The sequence below is a fragment of the Mustelus asterias genome, chromosome 18, assembly GCF_964213995.1.
Source record: "Mustelus asterias chromosome 18, sMusAst1.hap1.1, whole genome shotgun sequence".
NCBI classification, from domain to species: Eukaryota; Metazoa; Chordata; class Chondrichthyes; order Carcharhiniformes; family Triakidae; genus Mustelus; species Mustelus asterias.
Genome location: NC_135818.1, coordinates 83,185,941 through 83,206,051, shown reverse-complemented (window position 1 = coordinate 83,206,051; position 20,111 = coordinate 83,185,941). Strand labels below are relative to the sequence as shown.

Here is a 20,111-nt window from a genome sequence, read left to right as displayed (position 1 = left end):
CCCTCGCATAATATAACCTTGACAGTGGGGAGGTGGTGTGCTTTGAGACCCTAGTCCATGCTATTCCAAAGCTCTGTGGAGGTGTGCACACCTGAGGGAGACTCTGAGGTGCTTAAATGTAATTGCAAAAGTGGAGTAATCAGGAAGTTGAGACCGGGATATTGAAATGCCAGTGTCTTAGAAGGAGTGGATAGTGAACTTGGACTGACCAGAGATTTCTGATGTTGACAGAATGTTCTGTTATGAAACATGTTTAAAGGTACAAGAACACTAAAGGCAGCTTCTTCTGAGCTGCAAAATGTTTGACTGTTTCCTTATGGAGTTGGGAAATGAGCAATAATTATCTGATTGTCCAACTTTCATTGGCAAACTTGGAATCAAACTGAAATGGTGGCACATTGTGGCTCAAACAATATCAGATTTCATCCGATTCAAAAAAGTAATCTGTTTTCTGTAATATAATAGAACTGCACTTGCTGCTTTGTGAGATTTATTGTTTGAGGCTCTTTTTATTGTTAACGAAATAACACTGAAAGGTACCTTTTCTCTTTATCGTGTGCATCATTCAGACTCTTGCTCTTTATAAATTACAAGTTGAATAGCGATTCCCACTAGTGTTAATTTGATGACTTGACAGGATTACTGCAGAGGTACTCGGAAATAAAGCAAGAACAACTTGCATTCATTTCGCTCCTTTCACCACCTCAGTGTATCCCAGATTTAAAGGTTGATATTATTTGAGCAGCAGTGTGCCACCAGTCTGATTCCAGGTTTGTCAATTAAAGTTATTGCTTACCTCCATTTTTTTTCCCCCAATCCCCACAAGGAAGCAGTAAGGCATTTGGAGTTCAGAAGAAACTGCCATGAGTGTTCCCTGTATCTTCAAGCATTCACGTTAGGAGTTTTGTCAACATCGTAAATCTCTGCTCAGTCCAAATTCACCTACCTACCTCCTCTTACAGCCATTGAATTACTTTTGATGTGTAGTCACTGTTGCAATGTAGAAAATGCAGCTGCCAGTTTGGATGTTACATGTGGTTTTAACTCTCTGATTCTTTTTTAACTCCCTTTTTGTAAAAAGCGGAGCTTAGTATGCACTGCTTACTGTCACTTCATGACAAGCCTGCCATTCATAAACTTGGGTTGCAGTGAATGCCTTTGGAAAAGTTGACCATCGCTGCTGCTTTGATGTGCTTCCTTTAGGCCGAGCTAGCGGATGACAAAAATCTGGTTAAAACACAGCGCCGCCAGATGGAGAAGGTCAAAACAGAATGCAACAAGCTGACGGAAGAGCTAATTCAAGGTGAGGCGGAAAACACAAAGCTCAGGAGGAAATACCATTCACTGAAGCAAGAACTGGAAGAAAAGGTAAGAAGTTCCCTGGGTAGGAAAGCCGTGGCTGTAATGTCCATCACAACCTCCTTCCGTGTGAAATTGCCGTGGAATGTGACAGTTCAAGAATGAAAGACTTACGTTGTATAGCGCTTTTAATGATCATCGGGCTTCTCAACTTGTTTGCAACCAATGCAATGATTTTGAAGCGTGGTTGCAATTATCCTTCGAATCTGCATGATATCCCGAGGCACTTTGCGTCTAATCAATTATTGTGAAATTATTTTATTAATATTATTTAATAGATAACAGCAGCCAAGCTGCGCATTGCAATGTCCCTTGAACAGTAAGGCAATAAATGACCAGGTAATCTGTTTTATGGTGACAATGGTTGAGGGATAATATTTGGCCAATACTCTGCAATAACTTCCCTTCTTGATTGTATAGTGGCACTACTTTTATATGAGAAGCAAAGCTTATTATGCAATGTTTTTAGTTTGGCCATCCATGTGATGACCTCTTTAGATGCCTGTGGATCCATGAGGTGCCTCCCACAATAGATTTTAGTAGGCAGGTTGGTGTGATGTCTTCCAAAGTTTGGGACTTACAACCACAATCGCAGTTCAGGTCATCACTTACCTTTCCTTATAGAGCTGGTGGCCACAATGTCTATCCCTTTGTGGACTTGAAGCCAGGGATCTCTGGGTCAGGGATGAGGTGTTGGCTTTTTTGTGCTGTACCTGTCCCACAATTCCATCCATCTGGATGGTGGGTCGATATCAGCTGCAGGAGTGTTAAAGTTTATTTATTAGTCACAAGTCGGCTTACGTTCACGCTGTAATGAAGTTACTGTGAAAATCCCCTAGTCGCCACACCCCAGTGTCTGTTCGGGTCCACGGAGGGAAAATTTAGCATGGCTAATTCACCTAACCTGCATGCTTTTGGACTGTGGGAGGAAACCGGAGCACTTGGAGGAAACCCACGTGGACGCGGGGAGAATGTGCAAACTCCACACGACAGTGATCCAAATGAATCGAACCCAGGTCCCTGAAGCTGTGAGGCAGTAGTGCTAACCACTGTGCCGCCCTGCTGCTCTGTGTGCCACTGTGCCGCCCTGCTGCTCTGTGTGCCACTGTGCCGCCCTGCTGCTCTGTGTGCCACCGTGCCACTCTTTGTGAGAGCTTGCTGTGTACAAATTGGCTGCTGCCTTCACTATGAGATATTAATGACTATATTTCAAAAGCATTTCATTGTTGTAAAGCAGTCCGATGGTTGTGAAAAGCACTTTCTAAATGCAAGTCTTTCTTTGCCTTGAAGGATCTTAATTTCTCTTTGCTTTTTGCTTCATTATAGTACTACTCTGATTAGGGCACAACTTGTTTTACTGTTCTTCTTTCCCCAAGGTATCATGGTGCAAATATAACTCGTATTTTTTTAGGTGGTTGTTGCATAACTCCAGGGTCAGCATTTGCTGTTCAGTCAGGAGTGAGTCGCATCAAAGATCCCTATAAAAGTCACTGACTTGATTGCTGTGGGTCCCACAAGCTTTGGAAAAGCAACCATTGACTTGATGCCTTTCACACAGCATGGGAAAGGAAAGTTTATTCAGATGGAACACCTCACTTCAAAATGATCAAGAATGTTTAACTGTTTGAAATTATGCAGAGGCACCAAGAACAAGGTGAGATTGTATTATCTCCTGTGCAAATTGTATCTGGAATTCTGCACATTTTGCAGAAATGTTCGGGCTGCGCTTGAACACTGGAAGTAAGCTGCCCTTTTTTTGTGAAAAAGAAATTGCAGTTCAAAACTGAATATTAAATATGACCAAATTGCCCTTCCTCGGTGGCTGAAAGACTACTATTTTTACAATGTGCAGCCTTCATTAAATTTTGAGGAATAACACAAGGCACTATAGAGTAAGTGATACATTATTCTGGAACCTTAGAGACTTGTTTTATTAAAATTTACTGGATATCTGTGGCACTTGACAGAAAATCTCTTGCTGCCTACCTCTAATAAACCCTTGTAATGAGTTCTTGTGCAATTATATAGTGATCTCGGTGCCTACTTATATGTAAAGTAAAAATAATTTTTTAGTAACTTTTTTTTTTATTTGCATCATCATCAGGTGGTGCAATGCTGAGGGTAAATTTCCTGTTGGGATTATTTTCAAATACTTGTGGAATCTGGGGCTGGGTCTTTCCGCCACTCCGGTTTGCGGTGGGCGAGTGTGGAAAATGTTGCGAGGTCAAAAGTCGGTTTTATGTCATTATAAAACCAGGCTGCGATTGTGCGTCCCAGCTGTCAACAATGGGCCATGTTTCCTGCCCCAGCACGTTTGGAGCAGAGGGTCTCTGGGTTGATTGTGGCTTGCTGTGCGCGTTGCACAATCTGGTGCTCCAAAATGGGGAGGAATTGTCAGGTGACACGATGGTGGAATTGCCCTCTGCCTCCAATGAGAAGAACTTTGAACGCGATGACGGTGTTGAGGTGGAGGAAGCCAAGGCTGCGGGAGAAAAGGCCACAACATGGACTGGACAAGGCAGGCGTGTGTATGAGGCCCTTATTGCCATCAGATTCCATCAGGTGGATGATGAATTGTAGTGAATACCCTCTTGGACAAGTGCCTTCCATCATGGGCCAGCATGAACACCAGCGTTGCTTTTCCTCTCAATTCACCCTTGCACTTCAACATGAGAGTGAGTAGTAACACACCATTTCTCCTGATCTTTTGAAAGGTGAAGAAGCTTCCAGAGCATGTGTCCTTGCTGAGATGAGATACTAGCTGGAGTAGGGTGTCCTGCCATCAGTGGTCAGAAACTGCTGCCTCTTCAAGCATCTCTCTCGCATTCCAGCCACTCTGGCACCCTACAAGAGGCTGCAGGTGTTGCACGATCCTCAGTGGGCTTGTAGCTGTATTCTTCAATCTGCCAAGGCTCCTCAAGAAGGTGCATCTCCTTGAGGAGCAACACACTTGTAACATTGATGGTGAATCAGATATTTTGCACTTTGAGACAAGGGAGTTGCCGATGTTCCATTGCTGTAAATCCAGTTCTAGGTGATTTGGTAATCTGTGGTACCATCTGCCAAATCACACTGACATCCTACACTCTTAGCTGGAGATCCTGGACTGCATTTATCCTCACCTTAATATGCATGTGGACCATCTGAGCATCACAATGTCGAACACTTGCCTGCCAGACATTAAAGTACTTCCAGTTTAACACAGACATTGTGCTCCCGTGGCCAAGGCTTTGCCCTCGCGAGGTCCAAAGTGCTTGGGCACCATGTAGCCTGCAAGGCATCGTTTCAGTGTTCATAAAGAGCACACTTCAGCTTCAGCACGTCCTTGCTCCTATCCCATTATTCCCTCCACACTGTCTGAAGCAACACTTCAAGCGCATGCTCAAAGTCTCTATCGCTTGCCAGAATTCACCATTTGGAATTGACATCAGACACCTGAATGAGCATTCAGGTGAGAGGATGCATAGTGCTGCATCCCTACTTTGAGCCTCATGTCCCCCGCCCGCCATCTTTGGATGTTTGAAACCAGGACAATGTGGCTTAGAGGGACAGAGTTTTTTTATGAGATGGTAATGCGCTCCCACCTCTTGCTGGGCTGAGCAGATGTATACTCTGAAAGTTGAAAGTGCGGTTGGCTGACAGCAACACGCATGAGCTGCGATGTCGGCTCACAGCAGGAAAACCTTGCTGAGAGACAGCAAGTACTTGGAGTTGCACGATATATGACCCTTCTCTAGGCATGAACATGTCTCTCCTTGTACAGCTTCACATTTCAACAGTACAGAAAAGATGAGAGAACAGTCAGTCAGGAATAAACATGATGCAAGCCTGAAAAGCATATGAATAAGATTCTTGCACAAGCACGCTTAACATTAAGGTGGAGGCATCACTGATGCCAAGAATGATCTGGAAAAGGTTCTCTCACTGTGATGATATGGAAGCACACAGCCTGGACCCATGAACATGGCATCTGTGATAAATTGGGGGAGAGACCATGGTATTATACCTGATTGACAGCAACACCATTCATCATAAAAAGGAGGCATACATAAGCAGAGATGTGAAATGGATGTGATTCCATTTGCATTTGTGTACCTCATCTACATGTTGTCAACACCCGTGCCGCCATTGTGCCTAAATCTTCTAATCCAACCGCTATGTCTTGGTGCTTTCTTGACATCCACAGCAAAGGTAAAGGCAGCCTGCTAACTGTTGTCTGTGTTGACCTTGGAGGGTGTCTGCTGAAGGGCCAAGAAAAGGAAGGCCCTGGCCTGCTTTGAGTCTCTTGCTGTGGTACAGGTGCATCATTCTTGGCCTATGGAGCTGGAGGTGCTAGGGTGACAGCAAAAAGGGATTTGGACTGGCTGGAGTCACTTGGGTGCATGGCCCTGGGGTGTCCAGCTGCTGGTCGTCCTCCCTATGGATGAACATAGAATGAGGACTCCTGGCTAACCCCTTGAGGAGAAGGTGCAGCTGGAGTGAGATCAAGGTACTCCACAGACCAAGCGAGTGTGAGCAAGATGCATGCCAAGGTAGATGATGAAGATGCCTGGCATGAGGACGCTAGTTCCAGAGGAGACGAGCCCAGTTAGAGATGTGAGGGTGTGTGTTAAAGTGAGTGGTGATGTGCCTTGAACTGGCAGTGAGTGAGAGGCCAGTGAATGTGTGATGGGCTTGAATATGTGAGATGAGAGTGATGAGATTGTTGACTTACTCTGGTGACAAGGATGAGATCATTCATCTTCTCCCTGCATGGGGATAGGGCCTGGGTGGGATTGTGGTCGGTGCAGACTCGATGGGCCGAAGGGCCTCTTTCTGCACTGTAGGGTATCTATCTATCTATCACTGGCTGGCTGACCTCTTCTGGCTCTGACCAATGCTGCCAACGCCTCCCAAGCTGGATTGGTCACCTTGCTGGGTCTCTTGCTCCCAGAATGGGTAGAGGCTTTTGCAGCGAGCCTGGACTGTCTTCTGTGTTGCAGCCCTGGGCTGCCATCTTGGAGAAGAGTGTGAGTGGCTCCTCTTTAAATATGGCGTCTGGAGTGAGGATGTGGTAAGCTGATGGTGGGGCAGGCAAATCAGAGGCTGCCCACCAGCGATTTGACGTGTTCCCTGAGCGTGGAAAGTTAATTCGCTACAGTGCAAAAACCCGCCATTGTGGCCGGTGGGAAGAGTGCTGATTTTTTTTGCACCCGCTCCCACACTTGGTTCAAATGGGGGAAAATGGGTCCTGGATATTTATTATTGGGATAAGTGCCATTTCAAAACTTTTCTATGTTCGTTTACTGCTGTGACTTGCAAAAGGCTCGACACCACCTTTTTCCAGGTATTTAATTTGCAGATTAGGGATGTAAAGTTTGCACTCGACAGGAGAAGTAAACAGTCCTTTCAGTGTGATTAGCATTGATAATTTGCAGCAGATTCACTGCAGGTATCTGGCTGCCACGTTGCCTCTGGTCATTTATCACTTGAGTAACCTCTCTAGACTCTGACACCACAAAATTAAGACAACGTGTTGAGCCCTCGTATTTGACATAATAAATTAATCCTGGACCAACTGCAATTTTGTTCAGCCCTTTTGTTCAGCTCCCTTGCAGAGATGCTGACATTTCAAGCCAGCAGCCAATATTCTTTTCAATTTTTTTTAATGATTCTTCATTCTGGCTGTGTTGAGTGTTGACAGTTTAGTGCGTTTAAATTGTAGCACGTTGTATTACTATTATTTCCATAAAATGCAGAATGATTTTTAATTGGCTGGTCATATCATGTTTGTGTGTGGCTCAAGTATCCATTATTCTCTGTATATCCTATAGTGATTGCAAGGCAGTGGTTTCATTGGGAGGGATCAGATCTTGTGTATGGCGCCCTCAAAGAATTGTTTGACGTACAAGATTAAATTGCAGTCTTGAAATTACTGACGTGCTCATTATTTTTATTATGTATTTGCATTTGGCAGAGATACTCTCATTCCGGTTTATCTGTTGTGTTGTGTTGACAATGCTGTGAATGGGAGATGCTGGCTGTGGTTAATGTGTGATAATGTCCACATTGGAGAATTAATGACTGTGATATAATCATTGGAGCTTACCAAGTGTCCTAAGACTGATTACGGAGAAATAACACAATGGATGTTCGACGCTACCAAGTGCCATTTGTTATTTTTGCAATAAAATTGGGAAATGCTAAGCGGCTGCCATACTGTTAAATCATCCCCAAATGACTCTTAATTTCTTAAATAGGAGGAGCTTGCCAAAAAGTGACTAATTGTACCATTTGGATAATTCCAACTAGTTTCTGATTGAGTGTCTTGACTTATTGACTGATCACAAGCCCAACTGCTATTTTATCATGTACTGCACCTTTCCAGTTAGTGGAACAGTATTATATTCCATTACTGGTTTCAGGCGATTGGCACAGTGCCGAACTGCATGTTGTGCGCCTTGTTTTGTATTGGGTGCTAGACACAAACCGAGCTAGAGAATTCTAATATTTAATCACAGCCAAAAAATCACCATATCGCCCGTCATTCCTTCGCAGTCGTTGGGTCAAAATCCTGGAATTCCCTCCTTAATGGCGCTGTGGGTCAACACACAGCACGTGGGCTGCAGTGTTTCAAGAAAGCAGCTCACCATAACCTTCCTGAGGGCAACTAGGAATGGGCAAAAAATGCTGGCCAGCCAGTGACGCCCATGTCCCACAAATGAATAAAAAAAAATACAGCACAGCACAACCATTTTGACATCCTGACTGCCACCTCCAGATTGGTTCGATTTGATTTTTGATTTTTAAAAATTTATTATTGTCGCATGTATTAACATACAGTGAAAAGTATTGTTTCTTGCGCGCTATATAGACAAAGCATACTGTTCATAGAGAAGGAAACGAGAGAGTGCAGAATGTAATGTTTCAGTCATAGCTAGGGTGTCGAGCAAGATCAACTTAATGCAAGGTAAGTCCATTCAAAAGTCTGATGGCAGCAGGGAAGAAGCTGCTCTTGAGTTGGTTGGTACGTGACCTCAAACTTTTGTATCTTTTCCCCGATGGAAGAAGGTGGAAGAGAGAATGTCCGGGGTGCGTGGGGTCCTTGATTATGCTGGCTGCTTTGCTGAGGCAGCGGGAAGTGGAGACAGAGTCAATGGATGGAAGGCTGGTTTGCGTGATGGATTGGGCTACATTCACTACCTTTTGTAGTTCCTTGCGGTCTTAGGCAGAGCAGGTGCCATACCAAGCTGTGATACAACCAGAAAGAATGCTTTCTATGGTGTATCTGTAAAAGTTGGTGAGAGTCATAGCTGACATGCCAAATTTCCTTAGTCTTCGGAGAAAGTAGAGGCATTGGTGGGCTTTCTTACATGTAGTGCATCTGCAGCTTGCATTAGGAGGAAATCTGGAACTATATAGTTGTGAATTTTGTTTTGCAGTGAACTTTGTTTAGTCATCCAGGTCTCTAAGTGAACTTCTTGTATGTTGGATACGGTGGCATGCAGAATCACTATCAGTAGCCACAGGGGAATCATTAGGAGCAGAGGGAATTAAACCTTAGTCTTTGGATTTTGTTATAATTGAAGCAGAATTCCTACACCACTCTGGATAGCCTGTACTAAGTTGCCTGAAGTCGCATCTAAGTTTAGTCTACTTTAGTTTTAATTACCTTTTAACAGATGGCTGATGCACCCATGTGCAAACAGTGCCAGATTATTAGTATTTGGGGCAAATGGCTTAAAGCCACCAAAATTGTTTGGTTCTAGGCACTATTTTAATTTGAAAATCTGCAGCCCTAATTGATTTACTTTGATGGGAAATTAATGGCTTGGGTGACTCACTGTTGCAGTCATGTTTTGACCTTTTTAAAATCAGATTTTAAAAAAACTCATATTAGGGGGAAGGTAGCAGTACAAGGAAGGAACTCTAAAATCTATAGTTGCTATCATGTGTTCCCCTTGCTATTTATTCAAAATGGTTAGTGACACAACTTGTGCTTGGCCCTCTCTCCACTCACATTGTCTGTACCTTTAAGACTTGATTACCTGTAAAGACTCGCATTCCAACCATTATCTTGTAAATTGAGTTTGTGTCTGTATATGCCCTATTAGTGAACACAAGTCCTCACTCACCTGATGGAGTGAGACTCCGAAAGCTTGTGCTGCCAAATAAACCTGTTGGACTTTAACCTGGTGTTGTGAGACTTCTTACTGTGCTTACCCCAGTCCAACGTCAGCATCTCCACATCAAGCCTGCAAGCAAACAGGCCAGCATTTGCTTGTCATGTTCCCTACATGGAGAGCCCCTTGTCTGCACTGGATTAATGCCAGTGGTGGCATGATGAGGCCCTTAGGTGGGCATTAGGAAAGCCTCCACAGACTTAATCGAAGTGGAGGCAGGAAGGTGGCAGGTCATCGTGCCTAATGAAATGCCCCTACAACCATTCTGCTCCATGTTATAATGGATGGCCCTTGATATTTCAAATTTATTCATGGATATTAGCAGTGCAGGCAAGACCATGTTATGAATGCTCAACTTTACAAGATGGTCATGTTTTAAACTGTCTCCTTAATTTAAGGTAAAATGTAGTAGTTTGGGGGAGGGGATGCAACTTCCTATGAAACCTGCCCAGAAACAAGTTCATGTGACCACATACTAAACCTGCTAAGAGATAAATCCGTGAGACCTGTGAAACTCAAATCGAAATTTATTGGAAGTAAGATGCAAGTTTTAACATCTGGACACAAAGAAGGAGACAACTGGTCTTCCTCCCAGACTCTCAGGACCTCTGAGTGAGACAGACACAGAGATTTGGGGAAGAGGACCCACAAGAATTACACCTATGCCAAACACAAGATGACTGTTTTTGTGAAGTGTTAAAGACTAGGGAATCACTAGAAATCCATTTAACTGTGCTCAGAAGATTGAGCGAAGGGAATTTGCATTAAAAGGACACTGGAAGATTCACCTTAGAGCAGGGAGAAGAGATCTTGGACGGACTTTGCTCAGAAAAATTCAAGTGTTGAACAGGCGAGAAACTGGAGGTCTTTCGGAGAGTCCAATGGCCTCCTTCTGCACTGTGGGGATTCCGTGGATACTATGATATTCCAAAGATCGATGGTTCAAATTTGGTGTACAATGTTACCTAGATATTCTAAATATAGGATCCAGTGAACAGGAGCATGTGAATAATGTAGAAGCAACATTGGAATGTCTTCAAGCACATGGTTTGCATATCAGGAAAGAAAAGGGAGACCTTTCCTAGATGTCAGTCCAGTATTTGGGTCATGTTATTGATGGTAAAAGCCCACATAAGCCACCTAAAAAGATGGAAGCTAGTTTAGAAACACCAAGTCTGACGAATGCGATGCAATTGAGGTCCTTTTGAGGATTAGTAGATTATTATGGGAAATGTATTCCTAATTTAGCTGCATTATTGAAGACATTACATAATATATTATATGTGAAGCAGTCTTGGGATTGGACAACAGAATATGAGAAAGCATATGAGGATGTCAAAGATGCTTTGCAGAAGTCTGAAGTAGTGGTCCGTTTTAATCTGTAGCTACCATTACTGATTGCTTACGATGCTTCACCTTATGGAGTAGGGGCTGTAGTTTCATATATTATGCCCTCAGGAGAAGAACGACTGATAGCCTTTGCTTCACGTTCTCTGACAAGTGCTGAACCTGACTAAGCTCAGCTGGAAAAAGAAGCTTTAAGTATAATTTTTAGCTAACAAATGTTTTGCCATTTTATATGGGTGTCAGTTCACATTATTGACTGATTATCGACCCTTAACTAGTATTTTTGGGCCATATAAAGGCATACCTTCAATAATTGCTGGCTGATTGCAAAGATAGTCACTAATCTTATCTGCACACTTCTATGATATGGAGTATCTTCAATCAGAGCGCCATGTTAATGCTGATGCATTATCACGCTTACCTTTACCTATACCTGTCACCAACTAGTTTTGCAAATGTTCTTTATTTTTCGCGAGTAGATCATTTACATCTCAAGTTCAGAGACGTACCATAAATGATCCTGTGATGGGAAGGTGATGAATATGGTATTGAGAGGCACGTTGGCTGGAACGCATCATACGCATTCTGATTTGAAACCCTATGTGTTAAGAAAGCTTGAGTTGACTGTCCAAGTCTATTGTGGGGAATCCGAGTGATCATTCCTCCTCGTCTGCGTGGAACAGTTCTTGAACAATTACATGAAGGACATCTTGGTATAGTCTGGATGAAGGAATTAGCACAGTTATTTTTGGTGGTTGGGTCTGGACATTGTCCCACCAAAACTTCACATTCTTTGCGCCTGCGGACCACCTTCACCTGACAGCAGGGACATTGGAAAATGGTGGCCGGTGCTCTTTCAGTGCGCCTTTTGGATTGCTGCTGCGATGTGCTTTCGATTTTGTACCCAATAACCTGAATAGCTTTAACTGGCTTTTCCCACAGGATTTCTCCCTCACCCCTTATGAAGACTTGAGTTTTTCTTCCGCTCTTCGGTCTGCGTAGCCAGTTGTACTGCTTTGCTTAACGTAAAATCTTCGCTCGATTGTAGGACGTCTGATACGGTTTCTTTCAAAAAACGACAAATATTCTGTCTTTTATTAAGTCATATTTAATGTTCTGTACTTTCGATTGTCAGCCTAATGGCAGAGTCCATTTATAAATGAATTAGTTCCTTCACCTAATCTTTGATTTTGACAGTTGAATTTTGCTGTCTGTGATGATGTTTGGATGAAGGCTAGAATATGAGTCAAAGGCTCTGATGACATCCTCATAGGAGGCTTTCTCCTTGTTCATCCCCTGCCTGGCCAGCATCTCGTCTGTGATGTTAATGATGATGTATAACAAGGTACTAACATGGTCCTTGCTAGTCTTATTCGCTCGATCCAAAGCAACTTGATAATGAATGATGCACATTCACCAGTTTTGCCTATGCCCAGCCCTTCTGGGGCCTTCCATGTTCTGGAATGACTCTGGGAGAGGTAGGTAAGCTCACCTTGGTTTGGGTTTCCCATTTCCCATTTGTGTTGGTCACTGAGCTACTAGGTTTCTCCTCTGGCTTTCTCCTGCCATTTTCCACTGCTTTTCTGTGGGTCTGGTCATCGCTGCCACCAGAAGTTATTGTTAGGTTGCCTTGGAAGATGTTAGGTGTATTGTTCTTTGCAGAGATCTGGCTGGAGGCCCAAGATCCTTTTTTCAAAATAGCCTTTCTTTACATGCTTTACTGTCTACAGGATGACAGAGCATCAGGTAAGAGCCATAGTTCCTCTTTAACCTTCTTCATTCTCTTCTGAGTGGCATTATTATGACATGGCTCCTTATGCATGTGCTCGGTGGTATTTGTTAAGAGTAGTGTTATTCAACAGTCAGCATCCTACAGTGTCTTAAATCCCCACGCATCTTCACAACATAACCTTTGCGCCCATTTATAAAATAGCAGTAAGTAAAACGTGCATTTGTGGGGTGAAAAATTGAGACTCGCTATTAATGTGAATGTAGCTTGTCGTGGCTGAAAAGGGGAGTGACTTATATGCTGAGTAAATACAAAAACATTATTTTGAGGAAGGGAAAAAGATGGTCATTTTTGTATGCCAGGTTGACTTATAAGCCACAATTCCGGTATTTATGAACATCTGCACTGATTATCATTGATGAAAATACAAAAATTGCTGAAAGTAGTGAACACCTGTGAAATGAGAAACAGTTAATTTTTCAGGTGGATGAACTATTATCAGAATTTAATTTTCAATGACGAGTTACCTTTCCAGCTCAATGACGAGTTACCTTTCTGGCTCAATAGCTCAGTTACTTTTCTAAGTAAATATCTCCAGTGAAGCAGGAATTTTCAAATTAAAAAAAAACCCAAGGTGTTGGAAATCCACAGCAGGCCAATCAGCATTTGAATAAGGAATGATAGCTTAATATTTTGGCTGAACACGTTTATTTGAAAACATTAAACTGTTTATCTATCCCCCTCCCTGGTAACAGTCTGAAATTTAACCAATCTACTTGCTAACTTGGTGTCACAATTGATTCCAGAGATGAGGGGTTTGCTGTATCAAGAGAGATTGAACAGCTTAGACCGATACTCTCTGGAATTTAGAAGAATGAGGGGAGATCAAATTGAGGTATACAAGATGATAAAAGGTATGGATAAAGTAGACGTGGAGAGTATACTTCCACTGGTGGGGCATTCTAGACTGAGAGGTCATAGTCTTAGAATAAGGGGTAGCAAATTTAAAATAGAGTTGAGGAGAAACTTATTCTCCCAGAGGGTTGTGAATCTGTGGAATTCGCTACCCCAAAGTGCGGTGGATGCTGGGACAGTGAGTAAATTTAAGGAGGAGTTAGACAGATTTTTAATTGGGAATGGGTTGAAGGGTTATGGGGAGAAGGCAGGAAAATGGGGATGAGGAGCATATCAGCCATGATCGAATGGTGGAGCAGACTCGATGGGCCGAATGACCTATTTCTGCTCCTATATCTTATGAAGTTATGAACTTATAATTGACCCCTGGATGAAATTAAGTCCAAATGTCATGTCTTACTCAGATTGCTCATGTAGGTGCTTTAGCATTGCCCACCTCAAACAACAAACAAAACAAAGAACAATACAGCACAGGAACAGGCCCTTCGGCCCTCCAAGCCCGCGCCGCTCCCCGGTCCAGGATTGAATCCTGAATCCAGGATCCCCGCCCAATTTTCCAGCCTATCTACATACCAATATCCTATCCACCGAGCTGTCCCTCACAGCTACGATGCTTTGTTCATCACAACCTATTAACTCACCCCCACCTCCCCATTCCAGACCATGTGATCTCCATGGAGAGGCGAAAACCCAGAGTGAAAACCCCAGGGCCAATATGGGGAAAAAAATCTGGGAAATTCCTCTCCGACCCCCTGAGGCGATCGAAACGAGTCCAGGAGATCACACTGGCCCTGATCGGAAAATGCTTCCCAACCCTATTCATTTCCACTTCCACGAACACCATATGAATTCCCTGCACCCAAGACAGGTTCCCAACTATCCGCAGTCTCGCTCTGCACTGGCACCAGCAAGATGATCATAGAATGAAGCCTTGAAACGAGAAACAAGGAACAATTAGCCCGCGCCGCTCCCTGGTCCAAACTAGACCACTCTTTTGTATCCCTCCATTCCCACTCCGTTCATATAGCTGTCTAGATAAGTCTTAAACGTTCCCAGTGTGTCCGCCTCCACCACCTTGCCCGGCAACACATTCCAGGCCCCCACGACCCTCTGTGTGAAATATGTCCTTCTGATATCTGTGTTAAACCTCCCCCCCTTCACCTTGAACCTATGACCCCTCGTGAACGTCACCACCGACCCGGGGAAAAGCTTCCCACCGTTCACCCTATCTATGCCTTTCATAATTTTATACACCTCTATTAAGTCTCCCCTCATCCTCCGTCTTTCCAAGGAGAACAACCCCAGTTTCCCCAATCTCTCCTCATAACCAAGCCCCTCCATACCAGGCAACATCCTGGTAAACCTCCTCTGTACTCTCTCCAAAGCCTCCACGTCCTTCTGGTAGTGTGGCGACCAGAACTGGACGCAGTATTCCAAATGCGGCCGAACCAACGTTCTATACATCTGCAACATCAGACCCCAACTCTTATACTCTATGCCCCGTCCTATAAAGGCAAGCATGCCATATGCCTTCTTCACCACCTTCTCCACCTGTGACGTCACCTTCAAAGATCTGTGGACTTGCACACCCAGGTCCCTCTGCGTCTCTACACCCTTTATGGTTCTTCCATTTATCGTGTAGCTCCTCCCTACATTATTCCCACCAAAATGCATCACTTCGCATTGATCAGGATTGAACTCCATCTGCCATTTCCTTGCCCAAATTTCCAGCCTATCTATATCCTTCTGTAGCCTCTGACAATGTTCCTCACTATCCGCAAGTCCTGCCAGTTTTGTGTCGTCCGCAAACTTACTGATCACCCCAGTTACTCCTTCTTCCAGATCATTTATATAAATCACAAACAGCAGAGGTCCCAATACAGAGCCCTGCGGTACACCACTAGTCACAGGCCTCCAGCCGGAAAAAGACCCTTCCACTACCACCCTCTGTCTTCTATGACCAAGCCAGTTCTCCACCCATCTAGCCACCTCCCCCTTTATCCCCTGGGATCCAACCTTTTTCACTAGCCTACCATGAGGGACTTTGTCAAACGCTTTACTAAAGTCCATATAGACGACATCCACGGCCCTTCCTTCGTCAACCATTTTGGTCACTTCTTCAAAAAACACCACCAGGTTAGTGAGGCATGACCTCCCTCTCACAAAACCATGCTGACTATCGTTAATGAGTTTATTCCTTTCTAAATGCGCATACATCCTATCTCTAAGAATCTTCTCCAACAACTTCCCCACCACGGACGTCAAGCTCACCGGCCTATAATTACCCGGGTTATCCTTCCTTCCCTTCTTAAATACCACATTGGCTATCCTCCAATCCTCTGGGACCTCACCTCCTTCCCTATCTCAACCTCTTGATTATTCCAACACACTCTTGACTGGCCTCCCACATTCTACCCTCCATAAACTTGAAGTCATCTAAAACTCTATTGCCTGTCTCCTAACTTGCACTTCGTTCTCCCCTCACCTCCTTGGTTGCCAACTTTCATTGGTTGCCAGTTAAGCAACACCTTGATTTTAAAATTCTCATCGTTGTTTTCGAATCCCTTTGTTGTCTTGCCCTGCCCTATCTCTTCCAGCTGCTACCCTTTGAGATCTCTGCGTTCATCTAATTTTGGCCTGTTGAGCATCCCTGATTGCGTTATTTTAATTGCTGAACCATTGGTGACCATGCCTTTAGCTTTTCTGATCCCCAGCTCTGAAATTCCATGTATAAATCTATGCTGTCTTAACTATATTCGGGTTATAGGTTTTATCCGTGTGTTCCCCAACTGGAAACCATGGATAAACAGGGATATCCACTGAATGCTGAAGTCCAGGTCTGAGGTGTTCAAGTCAGGCGACCCTGACCTATACGAAAGCCAGATATGATCTAAGGAGATCCATCAAAGATGCCAAAAGACAGTACCGGACCAAGCTAGAGTCCCAGGCTAGCCACACAGACCCCCGCCGACTATGGCAAGGTCTGCAAGATATAACAGGCTACAAGATGAAGGCAGGTAAAATCGCTGGCTCCAACATTCCCCTCCCTGTTGAGCTCAGTGCATTCTATGCCCGTCTTGAGCACGAGGTCTGCGAAAGCATGCCCTCTACCCTGGAAGCCCTGGATGAACCTGTATGTGGGGTCACCATTGCAGATGTCAGAGCAGCTTTCTCGAAGGTCAACCCACGGAAAGCGACTGGCCCGGATGGGGTACCCCGGACGAGCACTCAGATCCTTCACGGATCAGCTGGCTGGGGTATGCGCAGACATCTTCAACCTCTCTTTACAACAATCTGAGGTCCCTATCTGCTTTAAGAAGACGACCATCATCCCGGTACCTAAGAAGAACCAAGCAGCGTGCCTTAGTGGCAATCATCCGGTGGCTCTGACGTCCATGATTATGAAGTTCTTCGAAAGGTTAGTCATGGCACGAATCAATTCCAGCCTCCTGGGTTACCTGGATCCACTACAGCTTGCCCACCGCCACAACAGGTCCACAGCAGACACCTTCTCCCTAGCCCTGCATTCAACTCTGGAACACCCAAATAACAAATGCAGCCTTGTCAGACTCCTATTTATTGACTACAGCTCAGCCTTCAACACTATTATTCCCACGAAACTCATCTCCAAACTCCCGAGCCTGGGCCTCAGCACCTCCAACTGCGACTGTATCCTGAACTTCTTAACTCACAGACCACAATCGGTAAGGATAGGCAACAACACCACCTCCACGATCATCCTCAACACAAGTGCCCCACAAGGCTGTGTTCTCAGCCCTCGACTATACTCCTTGTACACCTGTGACTTTGTGGCCAAGTTCCCCTCCAATTCAATTTTCAAGTTTGCTGATGACACCACTGTAGTGGGTCGGATCTCAAACAATGACGAGACAGAGTACAGGAATGAGATGGAGAATCTGGTGAACTGGTGCGGCAACAATAATCTCAACCTCAATGTCAGCAAAACGAAGGAAATTGTCATCGACTTCAGGAATATGCCCCTGTCAACATCAACGGGGAAGAAGTAGAAAGGGTTGAGAGCTTCAAGTCTCCCCCCCCTCCCCCCATGTCGACACTATAGTTAAGAAAGTCCACCAACATCTCTACTTTCTCAGAAGACTGAGGAAATTTGACATGTCAGCTACGACGTTCACCATCTTTTACAGATGCAGCATAGAAAGCAATCTTTCTGGTTGTATCACAGCTTGGTATGGCTCCTGCTCTGCCCAAGACCACAAGAAACTACACAAGGTCGTGAATGTAGCGCAATCCATCACGCAAACCAGCCTCCCCTCCATTGTCACTTGTTGCTGCCCCAGCAAAGCAGCCAGCATAATTAAGGATGCCACGCACCCTGGACATTCTCTCTTTCACCTCCTTCCGTTGGGAAAAAGATACAACAGTCTGAGGTCACGTACCAACCGACTCAAGAACAGCTTCTTCCCTGCTGCCGTCCGACTTTTGAATGGATCTACCTCGTGCTAAGTTGATCTTTCTCTACACCTTGGCTATGACTACATTCTATACTCTTATTTCCTTCTCTATGAATGGTGTGCTTTGTATGTATAGTGCGCAAGAAACAATACTTTTCGCTGTATGCTAATACATGCGACAATAATAAATCAAATCAAACCAAAACAAAAGGAAAACGAACAACAACAACATGTTTATTGCAGGAGCAATAAATGAGCTATAAATTAACCTGCACAGAGTAGAAAATGAAACTGAAGCAGGAGCCTGTGAAACATCTAATGACATCACTATTGAATCATATGACTGACTCTTAAAGCAATCATGTAGCCACTTAAATATTTAACAAAATCTATCTGTTTCCATTTTGCTTTTCTTTTTTAAGTTGGTCGTATGTCTTTGACCAAGCTTTTGATCATCTACCCTAATATTTTCTTCGATGGCTTGGTGTCAGATTTTGCTTTGTGACAATACTGTGCCTTTAAGAAATGTATTTTAGTCATGTTTCTGTGCAGGATCTGTTTTAGCAGTTTATTTGTATTGTCGGTGCTGTTCTGTCTATAACTGGCATCCGGGAATTCCTACAACTGCTTAATTGTTTCTAATTGCTAGAAGGTTTGTTTTAATCTGGACTAATGCTGTTCCGTTGTTTTTATTGGTTCTCCTTTGCAGGGTAGTACTCAATTAGGTTGATTGACAGGTATGGTCATATGACTGGGTGGAGATAGGCTCACATAGAGATTTCAAGCTTAGTTGTTGTTTGGACGCTGCTTGGAGATATTGGAGAACAAACTCTCTCTGAAGTTGGAGACTAGAATCCGCCAGGAAACAAGTCTCTTTCCCTGTGAGGTTGGTGTTTTGAAAGCCGCAGAGAGAGGTATCCCTTTCTGTCTCTGAGACAGAAAGGGATACTGGGAGCTGCCAGAGACTACGTTTATTTATCTGATGTTCTGCTATTCGAGGATATATCCTCCTCTGGAAACAGGTGTCTAGATCTACGTCTTGAAGTGTTAAAAGGCTGGAAATCTGTTATCTGCGCAGACACCTTTGCTTTCCGTGCTGACTGGTTTTAAAGAAGGGATTTATGTCTATGGGGGATACTACTAAATTGGAACAATGGGGATGGCTAGCTGTTAAGAATTATACTTTGTCATGTTTAAGTATTTTAATTGGTAAAAATTATGCTAATTATTTTTGTTATATTCTGTGTTCTTAAATAAAGTTTGTTTTGATAAAAGCTTCCGAGTGGATCACTTGAATCATACCTGGAGTGAAACAACTTGTGCTCGCCCAATGCCAAAATCAAATGTAAAAGTTGGGAGTCTAGGCTAACTTCATAAATTACCTTAGAGTTTCTGCTGTGGTCCCTAACAGTTTGATAATACTACAGTGAAACTTTATTTTATAAAGCTGTGATGTTTTATTAAAGTAAAAGATGTTATTTTAAATACAAGTTATTATCTATTTTTATTCAGATGCAGACTGACTTGTTTTATAAAGTTTATTTATTAGTGTCACAAGTAGGCTTACATTAACACTTCAATGAAGTTGCTGTGAAAAGCGCCTGTCTGCGTACACTGAGGGAGAATTTAACGTGGCCAATGCACCTAACCAGCAAATCTTTTGGACTATGGGTGGAAACTGGAGCACCTGGGGGAAACCCACGCAGACACAGAGTGCGCAGACTCCACACAGACAGTGACCCGGAATTGAACCCGGGTCGCTGGTGCTGTGAGGCAGTAGTGCTAACTTGCTGGTCGTTTCCAGCAAGGTTTAAATAATTTCATTTGTTCCAGCATTTGGTCCTTTTTTTCTGGGACCCAGGGTCAAGGATGACTGCCATGCCGGTTCAGCAAGGTTATTGAGCTAAACTGTGTGAAGGAACTGAATTAATCATTCCTGTTTTAATAAGTATATCACACTTGATTTACTGTTATTATTCAACTGATACCAGTCCTAAACCTGTTTATTTTTGTCTTTACAGAGCAATGCTCAGAATTGGAATCGCTTTCGCAGTTGCTGCGATCGATTTCTATTTATTTTTTGTTCTTTGTACTTTTTTTTCAATTTTACACCATATTGGCTCAAATAGAAAAGTATATTTTTCTTTCAAAACCTTCCCCAAGTTA

General features: G+C 43.7%; 1 protein-coding gene across 1 annotated transcript in view; it reads left to right on the top strand.

Moving 5' to 3' along the window:
* Positions 1-20,111, top strand: part of cep128 (centrosomal protein 128) — a 323,727-nt gene that overhangs the window by 105,953 nt on the left and 197,663 nt on the right. Inside the window, exon 14 of the mRNA XM_078234447.1 lies at positions 1,204-1,368. Coding sequence (XP_078090573.1) covers positions 1,204-1,368 — 165 coding nt within the window. The remainder of the gene's footprint in view (positions 1-1,203; positions 1,369-20,111) is intronic.